Below are 14,920 nucleotides of genomic sequence, written 5' to 3' on the forward strand. Positions count from 1 at the left end.
GTGTTTGTCAACCCCACTAGAGCTCCTGAAAGGCAAGTATCATGTCTGTTATATTGTAGTCTTCGAATTGCTGGGTACAGTGCGCTCAGCAGGTGTTCAAAAATACTGTCAATTGGTGAATCAATTAAATGTCGCATCTAGAGGGAATTACAGGTGTCAGGTTAGGGACCGCCCGGCAGTGTGAGTTGTGGCAAGAGCATCGCTCAATAAATATGATTGAATGAATGAATGAATGAAGAGCATGGGCTTGGGAGTCAGAGGACTTGGGTTCTAATCCTGGCTCTGCCACTTGTCTGCTGTGTGACTTTGGGCAAGCCATTTAACTACTCTGTGCCTCAGTTACCTCATCGGCAAAATGGGGATTAAGACTGTGAGCTCCACACGGACAACCCGATTAACCTTGTATCTACCTCAGCACTTAGAACAGTGCTTGGCACATCATAAGTTCTTAAATACCATAATTTTAGTTTGGTCTGTAGCACAGGTGTGTATTCCTGAGACTCCATTTTAGAGTCTCTGAAAGACTGGCCTTTTCGATTCAGCTTCCTTATCTGTCATTACATCATCGGTCAGTTTACTGGTTAAGGAATATAATTCTATGACAGCTTTAAGTTCTGATTAGTCAATATATTTTTTTGTTGTGGGAAATGCTTCCCCAGGAAACACTGGTACAGTCCTTTGGTTTTCTTTAGACTGATCATTAGCCTATTATTCTTGACTGATTTGGCAAAGCAGTTTACTCTCATGTATAACAGACACATTCCCTGCCCCAGCCTAACTCTAAGAGGGAGGGAGAACAGGTATTGAATCCCCATTTGACAGATGAGGAGATTGAAACACAGAAAAGTTAAGTGATTTGTCGAATCAGAGCTGAAATTTGAATGGACTCCCAGGGCTTTGGTCTTTCCACTAGACCACTTTCCACGAGAAGCAGTGTGGCTCAGTGGAAAGAGCACGGGCTTTGGAGTCAGAGGTCATGGGTTCAAATCCCGGCTCCGCCAATTGTCAGGTGTGTGACTTTGGGCAAGTCACTTAACTTCTCTGTGCCTCAGTTACCTCATCTGTCAAATGGGGATTAAGACTGTGAGCCCCCCTTGGGACAACCTGATCACTTTGTAACCTCCCCAGCACTTAGAACAGTGCTTTGCACATAGTAAGCACTTAATAAATGCCATTATTATTATTATTATAGACCATGCTACTCACATACACAAAAATATGTAGAAGCAGTGGAATCAGAATAAATAAACCAAATGTGCAATCCAATACACACATATTCACAAGTTCTGAGGAAACTTAATACAGAAATACTTGAAGCAGCAGATTGGTTGGTATGATTTGGGGTTGAGATCATTTGTCAAAGAAGCCTTGCTGGAAGAGACAAGGTTTTTTGAAGGGCTTTGAAGGTGGGAAGAGCTGAAATCTGGGAGATTTGGAGAGAATTAGAGTTCCAGGCTGGTGGAAAGTTCCGGGCGGGTGTGTGTCTCAAGAGTACAGTCATATGTGTTCAGGATTCATTCCCCAATGATTCTCTCTGAGGCCTCGGTGAGACTCGAAGCCTATTGTGTGGGAAGAGTTTTCCAGAAGAGCTGAAGCATGTTCTCAGCGCTAAATAGAAGTCACTTTTTGCACCTTATTATGGCCGCATAGGATGAAGTGAACAGAAGCAGACCCACTGTGCTCCCATGCTCCCTTGTTTTACCTTGCTTTACCTCACTGGTGATGGAGAATGGGTGGCACAAGGCTCCCCTGGCTCTTGTGGAACCAACTGTGAAATGTGAGTCTCATTTCAGCCAAATTTTCTAAGTGTGATCCAGAGGCCAGGGCTAATTGATGGTGTCAAATGCTTCTGTAAGCTTTATGCAAACCAAATTCTGGTCTTGGTCTCCTGCACTGTGCCAGTCTGGCCTAAAGCCTCACCTTGCTTCTGTTAGAGTTCAGTCAACAGTGTTCTTCAGCAGCTGATCCAGGGGTATTCTGCCGTGGCTAGGATCTTTCCATACTGCCCGGTCGTGAGACTCCTTCATGTTTGCCACAGTCTGATTTTTCATCTTTCTTCCTGAAGGTGGTTATGATGGTGGTCCCTTTGAGGTACCGTGGCATTTCCTCTGAGGTCTGTATCCTGAGGAAGAGGCATGTAAAGGTTTAAGCAGGGTGTCAATCAATTAATCAGTCATGTTTATTGAGCGCTTACTGTGTGCAGAGCACTGAGGAAGAGATTGTTTAAAGGTTTAAGCAAGTTCAGTCAATCTATTGTATTTATTGAGCACTTACTGTGTGCAGAGCACTGTACTAAGCAAGTGGGAGAGTACAATATGACAGAGTTGGTAGAAATATTCCCAGCCCACAACGAGCTCACAGTCTAGAGGGGGAGACAGACATTAATATAAACAAATTCCAGATATGTATGTGGTGTCTCCTCCGTGTTTGTCGATTTCAGTAGCTTTACCATCAGGTCCAGGTTTCGTGGCTCTGACTGCAATGGAGGCTTCCTCTCTAATTGGGACACCTCTTGAGAGATCACTCTACTAGTGTCCTATTGCCTTTCTACATGTCCTCTTTGGGGAAAAGGAATCGGAAGGATGCCGTATAAAAGTGTCTTCATTAGCAAGTATTTCTGCTTTTTCTAAAAGAACATGTTTAGAATGTTGAGTGTCTCTGCCTTACATTAGCACTTTAATGCCGTCTAAATTATCACAGACCCTGTCCTAAGTAGCTTGAAGATCACCTGTGATTGTCCCTTGAAATATACTGCATTTCAGACATCAGTGCATTCACATTTTTAACACATAAAAAGCCAGGACTGGCAAGGGATAGCATCGGGGCTCCTTTCTGACATTTTTGCGTCCTGATTTGTGACTCTGACATTCAAGTTCTCTTATCTTTGGTAGCAGCATATGATTTCAAAGACCAGATCTATTTAAAATAACCAACAGAGGGTAGTGTGTGCATTCGGGCGTAGAGAGCCCCAAACTGATCTCTTTCTCTTGAGAAAATGGCTTTTCTCAGCAGGGTAGATCAGCCCCACCTGGATGTTTGCAACAATAAAATAGGCAGAGTGGAATTAGGAGGCTAAAATATTGCACCTGAACTTATCAGGAAGGCAGAATCTAGCCTAGCCCAGTGGGCTAAACCTTTCTCAAGTGACTGGTGATGAGCTACATGTGTTCAAGAAACATTCTGGAAGATCCATTCAGGCAGCAGGCCCAGCAAAGGACATCTTTAATGTAATGGAGGATCTGTCTTTACCTTTGCTTAACAAGGGCCAGGTAATGCAGTTGCGTCGACTTCCCTCAGTGCACTTGGCCATTCTTAGCTCTCGACTTATTGCAGCTTCAGGAATGTGTCGGAAGGAAAAACGCTTCATTCATTCATTCAGTCGTATTTATTGAGTGCTTACTCTGTGCAGAGCACTGTACAAAGCACTTGGGAGAGTACAGTGCAACAATAAACAGGCACATTCTTGCTTACAGTCTAGAGGGAGAGAGACATTAATGTAAATAAATAAATTGCAGATACGTATACAAGTGCTGTGGAGCTGGGAGGGGGGATGAATAAAAGGAACAAGTCAGGAAGTGGGAGAAGAGGAAAGTAGGTCGTAGGGGAGGGGGGAGAGTGATTAAGATCTTTCTTTGCTCCAAGTAGTCTGGGACTCCGGCCCATAAGACTGCTGACTTTCTCTCTTCCAAGGGGAATGTCACTTCCCACCAACAAACTTCCAGAGCACATTAAGGCCAATCTCAAAACGAAAAAAGCAGCACTTTCTTCCATCTGGTGAGCTTCAGAGGTGTCATGTCGTATCGTGACGTGATTTGGCTCTTGTTGAGTTTCCCAGGGGTTTGTGGAGGGAGATATGCTTGGTGTGCATCAAGGTCAATAGACACCAGTGAGCCTGTTAGAGCCATTGTTGCCTGAAGAGTATCCGGTGTTTTCCCTTAGTCCTTTGTCTTGTGACATCTTAACCAGAGGTAACTCAGGGAGACACCCAAGATTTCAGGCCTGCTGGCCTGCTCCTTACAGCAGCACCTCTGAAGGGACTGAAGGTCCTTGTCAGTGGATACCAGCGGGTTTGTATTAATCGATTTATCTGAAGTGGATTGATGGAAAATTTCCATCTCTAAGCCTCCCTACCATCCTTCAAGATGATCCTTATCACGGTCAGAGATCGAGGCTGGCCCAGACCTAATCCACTTCAGGGCGTAAGCGGCCCTGCCTTGTTAATTCTCGGAAAGGACGACAGTCAGTTCTCAGTACTACCTTACCGAAAAAAAAAAAGCTGGGCTCCTCAAATCTGTCTTTAGCGCACTGGATCCCCAGGAAAATGGAACTGTGGTCCCATATCCTGCCATTCCCACATTTTGAAGGGGGTATCCTTGGAAACCTGGAGGTGCGTTTTTTTATCAATAGTGCCGTGACCAGGTTTGACCTGAGATGACATAGCTCAGACCCCATAGCCCCAGGGCTCTAAAAGCTGCTGGCAGAACATTTAAAGAATAATAATAGCAAGTGTGGTATTTTTAAGAGTTTGAGCATAAGGATCAATATAATACTGTGAGATCGTACACAGGCCCTGCCCGACTTGGGCCTCACAGTCTAAGAACAAGTATTCTCTCCCCATTTTACAGATGACAAAACAGAGGCACAGAGAGTTGGCTTAGGTCACACAACAGGCAAGTGGCAGAGTCAGGACTGGAATCCAGATCTCCTGACTCCCAGCCCTGTGTTAGTCCATCAGTCAGTCAGTCATATTTATTGAGTGCTTCTGCGTGCAGTGCACTGTATTAAATGCTTGGAAGAGTATAGCAACAGACAGACACATTCCCTGCCCACAAGGAGCTTACAGCTTAGAGGGGGTTCTTTCCACTAGACCACAATGCTTCTTCATAGACTTCAAAGACTGACATAATGTGGCCTTAACATGGGGTTTTCAAAAGGAAAGGGACCTCCCATTCATTCATTCATTCATTCAATCATATTTATTGAGCACTTACTGTGTGCAGAGCACTGTACTAAGCGCTTGGGAAGTACAAATCGGTAGCATATAGAGACAGTCCCTACCCAACAATGGGCTCCCAGTCTAGGAAGGGGTGACCCTGTTGTTGGGTAGGGACCGTCTCTATATGTTGCCGACTTGTACTTCCCAAGTGCTTAATACAGTGCTTTGCACATAGTAAACGCTCAATAAATACGATTGAATTGAACTGAATTGAGACAGACAACGAAACAAAACAATTAACTAGTTTTGTTACTAGTAACTAGTAACCCAGTAACTACATGTTCAGGAGAGAGGCAGGAAGTCCAGAGCCTCAGTTACATTTGATTGGGTGCACTTAGGACACTGCCACTGTAACTATGCTGCTTTGCACATAGTAAGCGCTCAATAAATGTCATTATTATTATTATTGTTATTATTATTATTATTATTATTATTATTATGCTGGGGCGAGAGGGGCTTGTGTCATATACCCTGGAAGACTAGTCGACCACGGATGGCCTGCGGGATGCAGGTGGGACATGCTGAAATAAATCTTCCCGTCAGTTTCCTGAGGGAGGTACTTAAAATCCGAGGGACATAAATGGGATTAAGGGCGGCAAACAATCAATCAATCGTATTTATTGAGCGCTTGCTGTGTGCAGAACACTGTACTAAGCGCTTGGGAAGTACAAGTTGGCAACATATAGAGACAGTCCCTACCCAACAGTGGGCTCACAGTCTAGAAAGAGGCAAGAGAAGCAAACGCTGAATGCAGTAGGAGGAGAAAGAGGAGGATGATGACCACGAAGAGGTGGCAGACGAGGAGGAAAGATATTTATTAAGCATTTCCTTTGTGCAGAACATGAGAAGCAGAATGGTCTACTGGCAAGAGCACTAGAGGACATGGGTTCTAATCCCAGCTCTGCCACTTATTAGCTGTGTGACTTTGGGCAAGTCACTTAACTTCTCTGTGCTTCAGTTACCTCATCTGGAAAATGGGGATGAAGACTGTGAGCCCCTCGTGGGACAACCTGATTATCTTGTATCTACCCCAGTGCTTAGAACAGTGCTTGGCACATAGTAAATGCTTAACAAATACCATTATTATTATTATTATTATTATTATTCTCTGTGCCTCAGTTACCTCATACGTAAAATGGGGATTAAGATTCTGAGCCCCACGTGGGACAACCTGATTACCTTGTATCTACTGCATGAGCCTCCTTGTTGACTTCCCAGTTTCTTGTCTCTCCCCACCCTAGTCCTCATCATTTTTCTGTAAAAACATTCAGGGCCTGTCTCCCCACTCCTCAGGAAACTCCAGTGGTTGCCCATCCACCACCATGTCAAACAAAAACTCCTCACCATTGGCTTTAAAACACTCAATCAACTTGCCCCCATGTAACTCACCTCGCTACTCTCTTACTACAACGCAGTGTGCACACTTCACTCCTCTAATGCTAACCTTATCACTCTGCCTCGATCTCACCTAGCTTGCCGCTGACCCCTCGCCCACGTCCTGTCTCTGGCCCGGAATGCCCTCCCTCCTCAAATCCTTCCGTCGATTACAGTGCTCTGCACACAGTAAGCGCTCAATAAATACGATTGAATGATTACTCTCCCCCACGTCAAAGCCTTATCAAAGGCCCATCTCCTCCAAGAGGCCCTCCCTGACTAGCTCCCCCATCCTCTTCTCCCACTCCCTTCTGCGTCACCCTGACTTGCTCCCTTTTTTCTTCCCCCCTCCCAGCCCCACAGCATTTTATGTACATATCTGTAATTGATTTATTTATATTAATGTCTGTCTCCCACCCTCTATAGACTGTGAGCTCGTTGTGGGCAGGGAATGTGTTTGTTTATTGCTGTATTGTACTCTCCCATGCACTTAGTACGGTGCTCTTCCTACAGTAAGTGCTCAGTAAATATTATGGAATGAATGAATACCATAGGTTCATCATTGTGGTCAGGGAATTTGCCCACCAACTCAGTTGTATGTACTCTTCCAAGCACTTAGGACAGTGCTCTGCACACAGAAAGCTCCATAATTGTGTTGATTGATTGATTGACTCAACATCACCCAAGGTAGATGCGGGTTAAAGAATTCCCACCAGGACCCAGGTGGGCTGATGCTGCAGTTGCCGTGAACCGAAATCCCAGACCATGCAGGATTAAAATCAGGATTTTATGAACAATACTAATGGCTAGATTTTTGCCACAAAAAAACACTAAAGAAGAGGTTTGCAAGGCAGTGTTACAGCTCCTGGAAGTTTATGATCAGCCAAATTAGAGATCCAGTTAAAAGGTTCTGTTGTGTTAGAGCTGAGAGGCCTGCTTGGGGAGAGCTGAGAAAAAGGTTTAAGATTAAAATCACCCTACGATAATGAGGAAACAGCCCAGCCTGCTGGCAAAGTCACAGGCCTGGGAATTGGGAGATGTGGGTTTAATCTCAGCTCTTCCATTTTCCTGATCTGTGAACTTAGGCAAGTCTTTTAACTTCTCTGTTAGAAATGGGGATATCTGTTCTCCCTACACTTTACACTGTGAGCCCCATGTGGGACAGGAACTACGTAATTAGCTTATATTCCAGCTTCGACAGTGTTTGCTCATAACCAAAGTAGGCCACACTAACTTCGATTTGAACTTTAGATAGTTTGGATAGAGAGAACAACATTTCCACACACAGATGTTTCAGCATTGTTCTCATCCACCTCCAAACTGAAAAAGTTCCCCAGCACAACCCCAAAAAGAGCTAATCCCCACCCGCTGAGAGGTGGTGCTTTTCATTCTATTGGCCCCAAAGTCAGACCTAAGCAGGCCTGTGACCTTGGACATCAGACCTCTAACACCTCCTTAGATGATAAAGTGAAAACCCGGATTATCTTTCTACCGAAACACTCTGGGCACGTCACGCCCTTCCTCAAAAATCTCCAGTGGTTGCCCATCAACCTTCGCATGAAGCAAAAACTCCTCACTGTTGACTTCAAAGCTCTCCATCTCCCTGCCCCTTCCTCCATCACCTCCCTTCTCTCCTTCTCCAGCCCAGCCCACACACTCTGCTCCTCTGCCACTAACCTCCTCACTGTGCCTCGTTCTTTCCTGTCCCGCCGTCGACCCCCGGCCCATGTCCTACCTCTGGCCTGGAATGCCCTCCGTCCTCACATCCGCCAAGCTAGCTTCCTTCCCCCCCTTCAAAAGCCCTGCTGAGAGCTCACCTCCTCCAAGATGCCTTCCCAGACTGAGCCCCCCTTTTCCTCTGCTCCTCCTCCCCTCCCCATAGCCCCTACTCCCTCTCTCTGCTCTACCCCCTTCCCTGCCCCACAGCACCTGTGTATATTTGTACATATTTATTATTCTGTTTATTTTATTAATGATGTGCATTATATCTATAATTCTATTCATTTTGATGCTATTGACACCTGTCTACTTGTTTTGTTTTGTTGTCTGTCTCCCCCTTCTAGACTGTGAGCCTGTTGTTGGGTAGGGATTGTCTCTATCTGTTGCCGAATTGTACTTTCCAAGTGCTTAGTACAGTGCTGTGCACACAGTAAATGCTCAATAAAGACGAATGAATGAATGAACCCAAATTCCTACCTAAGGTGATTAGTACATTCATTATGACTCAAACATGCTACAATGTTCAAATTCCTTCAACGGGTGACCTGGGGAGATACGAATGAAAAAAGCGTGTCTTGGGATAACAGCTGGGCCAAGGGCAGGCCATTTGCTGCCTTTATGTGAATCACTTGACCAGGTTTTCACGGCTGTTCTTCTTTTGGCTTCTGTCTTTCAGACTTGGCTTCCCCATGATGCTAGTTTCCTGCACTGTTGGAATGTGCTATCTTCTCGTGGCCCACGTGCTTGTTGGCTGGAACTCATAATTGCTGTCACGGAGTACCACGCTGCTCCCCAGAGTGTTTCCAAAGGACTCTTTGAGGATAAACAGACTTCTTCAGGAGCACCTTCGTAGCCACACCTCCACGAAGCCACTTCCAGGTTTGCGCCCTGCAACCTTTTCAAAGAATCGGAAGTTCATCAGGGCCCTGTCCACCTACCTTGGGCGGTGCCCATGGCACATAGTTCACTGAAACGCCATTCCGAGAGGAGAAAGATAAGCCCCAAACACATATCCACCTGATCTTTGAGAAGATGCCACTTAGAACAGCAGATTTTCAGTTTGTTCATTTGTCTTCTTGGATAATATTTACTGTGAAAGTATTGACTACGTGGTTTAACCTGCTTCAGATTTGTCCTGGAACAAGTTTGTGGGTTTTAAATCTGTTTCCCCCCATCTAGACTGTAAGCTCACTGTGGGCAGGGAATGTGTCTGTTTACTGTTGTATGGTACTTTCCCAAATGCTTGAAACACTATTTTCCACACAGTAAGAGCTCAATAAATACGATTGAATGAATGAATGAGTGAATCAAATTCCATTCCAAATCTCATTGTTCTATTCGTCAAGGTTCAATGTTTGTATTCCAAAGAATGTGTTCATTTGGTTGAGATCCTGACCATCATTATGGGGAGTAAACCTTACCTGTAGATTTATTCGTTGGGCCAAATTTCTTTCACCAAAGATAATTTACTTTCATCAAGAGTAATGACCCCACATACTAAAGCAAAATAAGGCCAATTCTCAAAGGCAAGTGGGTTCGTTCCATTTCCTTTTTCTGAGAAATATGAATAATGCCTGTGATTTCTTTGTATTCCTAGGAAATCACAAAAAAGCAAAACAGCGCAATTGAAAACCAAAGAATTCATCCTTGAATGTTTATTAAGGTTTTATTTGCCTCTCAAACTATGCAAATCAAAACAAAAGATTGAATGCTCTTTCAAAATAACATTGTAATAAAAGGTCATCAGTGGATAAACCGGATCTTTGATGGTATTTTTGCTCACTTTTCATAGTAGTATGATCATGGAATATTCTGTCTCTATGACAGTTGAGCTACAATCTGGACACTAAGACTTGAGGACAGCGAACCTCTGTGAAAGAATTGATTACAGTACAAGTGGCTTCCCCAGTGCCGCTCTCACACTTGTATTTTCCAGTTGTGTTCCTGCTGGGCCAGTGGGCATAACAAGTGAGGGGGCAGGTAGGGGGTCAAAGCATTCAAACTGTTTGCAAAATTTTTACGTACAAAACCCACAGACAGCCAAAGAGACCACAGTGTCAATCCGGTGCTGGAGCAGCAAAGACCAGCAGGTTTAACTGCTCACATAAGCCAGTTATTTTCGAGGTTGCTTTTGAATACCACTACTATTGCTCCTCCTTCTCCTCCTCTTCCTGCTACTCCTCCTCTCAATATTTCTTCTCCTCCTGTTCCCCCTCCTCCTCTTTCATTCATTCAGTCATATTTATTGAGCACTTACTGTGTGCAGAACACTGTACTAAGCCCTTGGAAAGTACAAGTTGGCAACATATAGAGACGGTCCCTACCCAACAACGGGCTCACAGTCTAGAAGGGGGAGACAAACAACAAAACAAAACAAGTAGACAGGTGTCAATACCATCAGAATAAATAGAATTATAGCTATGTACACATCATTAAAGCTATATGCACATCATGAATAGAATAGTGAATATGTACAAGTAAAATAGAGAAATCTGTACAAACATATACACAGGTGCTGTGGGGAGGGGAAGGAGTTAGGGCAGGGGGGATGGGGAGGAGGAGAGGAAAAAGGGGGACTCAGTCTGGGAACTCTTCTTGCCACTATTAATAACTGTGGCATTTGTTAAGCGCTTACTATGTGCCAAGCACTGTTCTAAGTGCTGGGGTAGTTACCGGGTAATCAGGTTGTCCCACGTGGGGCTCAGACTTTTAATCCCCATTTTACGGTTGAGGTAACTGAGGTGCAGAGAAGTGAAGTGACTTGCCCAAGGTCACACAGCAGACAAGTGGCAGAGCCGGGATTAGAACCCACGTCCTCTGACTCCCAAGCCTGGGCTCTTTCCACTAATCCACGCTGTTACTATTATTATACTATTCCTAAGACTACTAAACTATTACTATTACTATATCTAAGACTACTAATTGGTCCAGTGGGTAGCCACAGTCCCAAAGACCTACCGAATGTCAAATGTTATAAAGGGGAGTGTCAGAAATGGTTTGCTTATGCCTAACTAATCGATTAATCAAATTTTATTTGTTGAGCACTTCCTGTAGTATAGAACACTGTACCAAATGCTTGGGAAATACAGTACAACAGAGTTGGTAATAATAATAATAACAGTGGTATTTGTTAAGCGCTTACTGTGTGCCAAGCACTGTTCTAAGCCCCCTTCTCCTCAACACGCTATCCGACCTTGGCTTCACAGACTCCGTCCTCTTCTGGTTCTCCTCTTATCTCTCCGGTCGTTCATTCTCAGTCTCTTTTGCAGGCTCCTCCTCCCCCTCCCATCCCCTTACTGTGGGGGTTCCCCAAGGTTCAGTGTTTGGTCCCCTTTTGTTCTAGATCTGCACTCACTCCCTTGGTGACCTCATTCGCTCCCACGGCTTCAACTATCATCTCTATGCTGATGACACCCAGATCTACATCTCTGCCCCTGCTCTCTCCCCCTCTCTCCAGGCTCGCATCTTCTCCTGTCTTCAGGACATCTCCATCTGGATGTCTGCCCGCCACCTAAAACTCAACGTGTCCAAGACTGAACTCCTTGTCTTCCCTCCCAAACCCTGCCCTCTCCCTGGCTTTCCCATCTCTGTTGATGGCACTACCATCCTTCCCGTCTCATAAGCCCGCAACCTTGGTGTCATCCTTGACTCCACTCTCTCATTCACCCCTCACATCCAAGCCGTCACCAAAACCTGCCGGTCTCAGCTCCGCAACATTGCCAAGATCCGCCTTTTCCTCTCCATCCAAACCGCTACCCTGCTCATTCAAGCTGTCATCCTATCCCGTCTGGACTACTGTATCAACCTTCTCTCTGATCTCCCATCCTCGTGTCTCTCCCCACTTCAATCCATACTTCATGCTGCTGCCCGGATTGTCTTTGTCCAGAAATGCTCTGGGCATGTTACTCCCCTCCTCAAAAATCTCCAGTGGCTACCAATCAATCTGTGCATCAGGCAGAAACTCCTCACCCTCGGCTTCAAGGCTCTCCATCACCTCGCCCCCTCCTACCTCACCTCCCTTCTCTCCTTCTACAGCCCAGCCCGCACCCTCCGCTCCTCTGCCGCTAATCTCCTCACTGTGCCTCGTTCTTGCCTGTCCCGCCATCGACCCCCGGCCCACGTCCTCCCCCTGGCCTGGAATGCTCTCCCTCTGCCCATCCGCCAAGCTAGCTCTCTTCCTCCCTTCAAGGCCCTACTGAGAGCTCACCTCCTCCAGGAGGCCTTCCCAGACTGAGCCCCTTCCTTCCTCTCCCCCTCGTCCCCCTCTCCATCCCCCTTATCTTACCTCCTTCCCTTCCCCACTGCACCTGTACATATGTATATATGTATGTACATATTTATTACTCTATTTATTTTACTTGTATATATCTATTCTATTTATTTTATTTTGTTAGTATGTTTGGTTTTGTTCTCTGTCTCCCTCTTTTAGACTGTGAGCCCACTGTTGGGTAGGGACTGTCTCTATATGTTGCCAACTTGTACTTCCCAAGCGCTTAGTACAGTGCTCTGCACACAGTAAGCGCTCAATAAATACGATTGATTGATTGGGGTAATAATAATAATGATGATGGCATTTATTAAGCGCTTACCATATGCAAAGCACTGTTCTAAGCCCTGGGGAGGTTACAAGGTGATCAGGTTGTCCCACGGGGGCTCAGTCTTCATCCCCATTTTACAGATAAGGTAATTGAGGCACAGAGAAATGAAGTGACTTGCCCAAAGTCACACAGCTGACCATTGGCAGAGCCGGGATTTGAACCCATGAACTCTGACTCCAAAGCCCGTGCTCTTTCCACTGAGCCACGCTGGGTAGACACAAGGTGATCATGTCGTCCCACGTGGGGCTCATGGTCTTAATCCCCATTTTATAGATGAAGTAACTGAGGGCCAGAGAAGCTAAGTGACTTGTCCCAAGTCACCCAGCTGACAAGTAGTGGAGGCAGGATTAGAATCCACGACCTCTGACCCCCAAGCCCGGGCTCTTTCCACTAAGCCACGCTGCTTCTCAATGGTAGATGTGAGTTTTGTCAACAAGGAGCCTGGTCGCTCTGGTCCAATGCATGGAGTTTTACCTCCGGGAGCACTATCTTAGAACAGTGCCCAGAGCTTAGAACAGTGCTTTGCACATAGTAAGCGCTTAATAAACGCCGTTATTATTATTATTATTATCTCCCAAGGTGATCAGCAACCTGTGTGCCATTCACTCAGGAGCACTTTGCTCTGACCCAGCTCTCCAAACAAAGGGACACGGAGATCTCAGCTTTGCCAGAAAAGCCGCCTACACCCTAGTTGGGAGCTCGGGTTGGGAGGAGAGGTTTGACATATTTAGGTGTTTTGGGAAATCAGTTCCATTGCTAAGGGATAGTTTTAACTACCACAGTCTCAGTCTAACACTGACACATTGGCATAAAACTTCAAGCAGAGTTTGAGGAATGACATGAACATGTAAACAGATGGGTTGGCTGGGAGCCACACAGGACAGTAAAAGACAGAGCAGCTTTCTGCTGCAAGAATCCTAGTTGCTTCTTAAGGGCAGGGATCATATCTACTGACTCTGTTGTACACTTCCAAGCAGGTAGTGTAGTACTATGAAAAATAATAATAATGATGGTATTTGTTAAGCGCTTACTACGTGCCAAGCACTGTTCTAAGCGCTGGGGGGGATAAAGGGGATCAAGTTGTCCCACGTGGGGCTCACAATCTTAATCCCCATTTTACAGATGAGGTAACTGAGGCCCAGAGAAGTGAAGTGGCTTGCCCAAAGTCACACAGCCGATAAGTGGCAGAGCCGGGATTAGAACCCATGACCTCTGACTCCCAAGCCCGGGCTCTATGAGCACAGTAAGTCTTCAAAATCTCAGTGATCAACTACTTCTCATTGATGACTCTTGAAGAAGCCTGCTCACCTAGGCACCTGTAGCTGATGATCTCAAATTCAAATCTAGCTGGTTGCTAGCCATTTCCCAGGAAGGATTAGAGAAAAGGGAAGGTAAAAGAATTAAAAACCCGGAGACAGGGGTCACTTTCCTCTAGGCCTCTATGGCTCTTCTCAGCTTTAACAACTTTAGGATTGCCATTCATGACCATCCATGAGAAGAGCCAGGACGAGGAACTATCCTTTAGAAGCCAAGGTGAATGGGTGTTGTGAATTTTTGAGGTGACCCAGCAAAAATCAAGGTTTAGCACCAGGCTAGGGTCAGCCTACTATTAAACCTGGATTTTATTTTTAAAGTCAATCATTCAAGCAATGGTAATTATTGAGTGCCTACTCTTGCGCAGAGCACAGTACTAAGCACTTGGGAGAATACAGTAGAGTTACTACACATAATAGTAATAATGATGGCATTTATTAAATGCGTACTATGTGCAAAGCACTGTTCTAAGCACTGGGGAGGTTACAAGGGGATCAGGTTGTCCCACGGGGGGCTCACAGTCTTCATCCCCATTTTACAGATGAGGTAACTGAGGCCCAGAGAAGTGAAGTGAGTTGCCCAAAGTCACTCAGCTGACAGTTACTTGAACCCCTGACCACTGACTCCAAAGCCCGGGCTCTTTCCACTGAGCCACGCTGCTTCTCTATCCTGGCAGCCTCCCTCGAGCTCCGCTAGGTATCACCGTGTGGGTGTCCCCATCACACCAGTCAGTTGGCGGGCCCAGACCAGCTGGAAAGTTGCCTCAGCAATGGCCTGGAGCCTCGGGCAGACTGCCCCATTTATCCCGTCAGTGATTGCTGAACACTACGTGTTGCCGTTTGGACAGTTGTGTGTTGGCCCACACAAAACCTTTTGTCAGCTCCCGATTGTGTTCCCTGGACATCCTGGGCGGCAGCTT

General features: G+C 45.7%; 1 protein-coding gene across 1 annotated transcript in view; it reads left to right on the plus strand.

The window, feature by feature from the left end:
* OCA2 (OCA2 melanosomal transmembrane protein) overlaps positions 1-9,378 on the plus strand; it is a 207,786-nt gene extending 198,408 nt beyond the window's left edge. The window contains exon 24 of the mRNA XM_038760386.1: positions 8,766-9,378. Coding sequence (XP_038616314.1) covers positions 8,766-8,853 — 88 coding nt within the window. The 3' untranslated portion in view covers positions 8,854-9,378. The remainder of the gene's footprint in view (positions 1-8,765) is intronic.
* Positions 9,379-14,920: the final 5,542 nt, after the last annotated feature.

This window comes from Tachyglossus aculeatus, chromosome 18 (genome assembly GCF_015852505.1).
Source record: "Tachyglossus aculeatus isolate mTacAcu1 chromosome 18, mTacAcu1.pri, whole genome shotgun sequence".
Classification (NCBI taxonomy): Eukaryota; Metazoa; Chordata; class Mammalia; order Monotremata; family Tachyglossidae; genus Tachyglossus; species Tachyglossus aculeatus.